Source organism: Myotis davidii, unplaced genomic scaffold, assembly GCF_000327345.1.
Source record: "Myotis davidii unplaced genomic scaffold, ASM32734v1 scaffold937, whole genome shotgun sequence".
NCBI classification, from domain to species: Eukaryota; Metazoa; Chordata; class Mammalia; order Chiroptera; family Vespertilionidae; genus Myotis; species Myotis davidii.
Window position 1 is genome coordinate 1,150,642 of NW_006288252.1, and position 547 is coordinate 1,151,188.

Below are 547 nucleotides of genomic sequence, written 5' to 3' on the forward strand. Positions count from 1 at the left end.
TGTGCGTGCGTGTGCGCAGCTTGGCCACGCGGTAGATGCGCGCGTAGACCAGGACCATGATGAGGCAGGGCGCGAAGAAGGAGCCGATGCAGGACGACAGGATGTACCAGGTCTCGTCGTTGAGGCCGCACTGAGGGTAGGCGGCGCCGTCGGGCTGGCGGTAGAGCGAGACGAGCGGTGGGAAGGAGATGACGGCCGAGATGAGCCACACGGCCACGATGGTGGCCTTGACGCGGCGCGGCGTGCGCTTCAGGTTGTACTCCACGGCCTGCGTCACGGACCAGTAGCGGTCCAGGCTGATGGCGCACAGGTGCACGATGGACGAGGTGCAGAAGAGCACGTCCAGCGCCAGGTACACGCCGCACCACACCTGCCCGAAGTACCAGTAGGCCATGAGCTCGTTGGCCAGCGAGAAGGGCATGACCAGTGTGGCCACCAGGATGTCGGCCGAGGCCAGCGACACCAGGAACAGGTTCTGGGGGGCACGCAGCGCGCGGCTGGTCAGCACCGCGATCACCACCAGCACGTTGCCCGCCACGGTGAAGAC

The 547-nt window shown here is 66.5% G+C and overlaps 1 protein-coding gene across 1 annotated transcript in view; it reads right to left on the minus strand.

The window, feature by feature from the left end:
- The window catches only part of ADRA2C (adrenoceptor alpha 2C), a gene marked incomplete at its 5' end in the record, with an annotated part of 1,639 nt that extends 1,092 nt beyond the window's left edge, over positions 1-547 (minus strand). The window contains one exon of the mRNA XM_006760138.2: positions 6-547. Within this exon, the coding sequence (XP_006760201.1) occupies positions 6-547 (542 nt within the window). The remainder of the gene's footprint in view (positions 1-5) is intronic.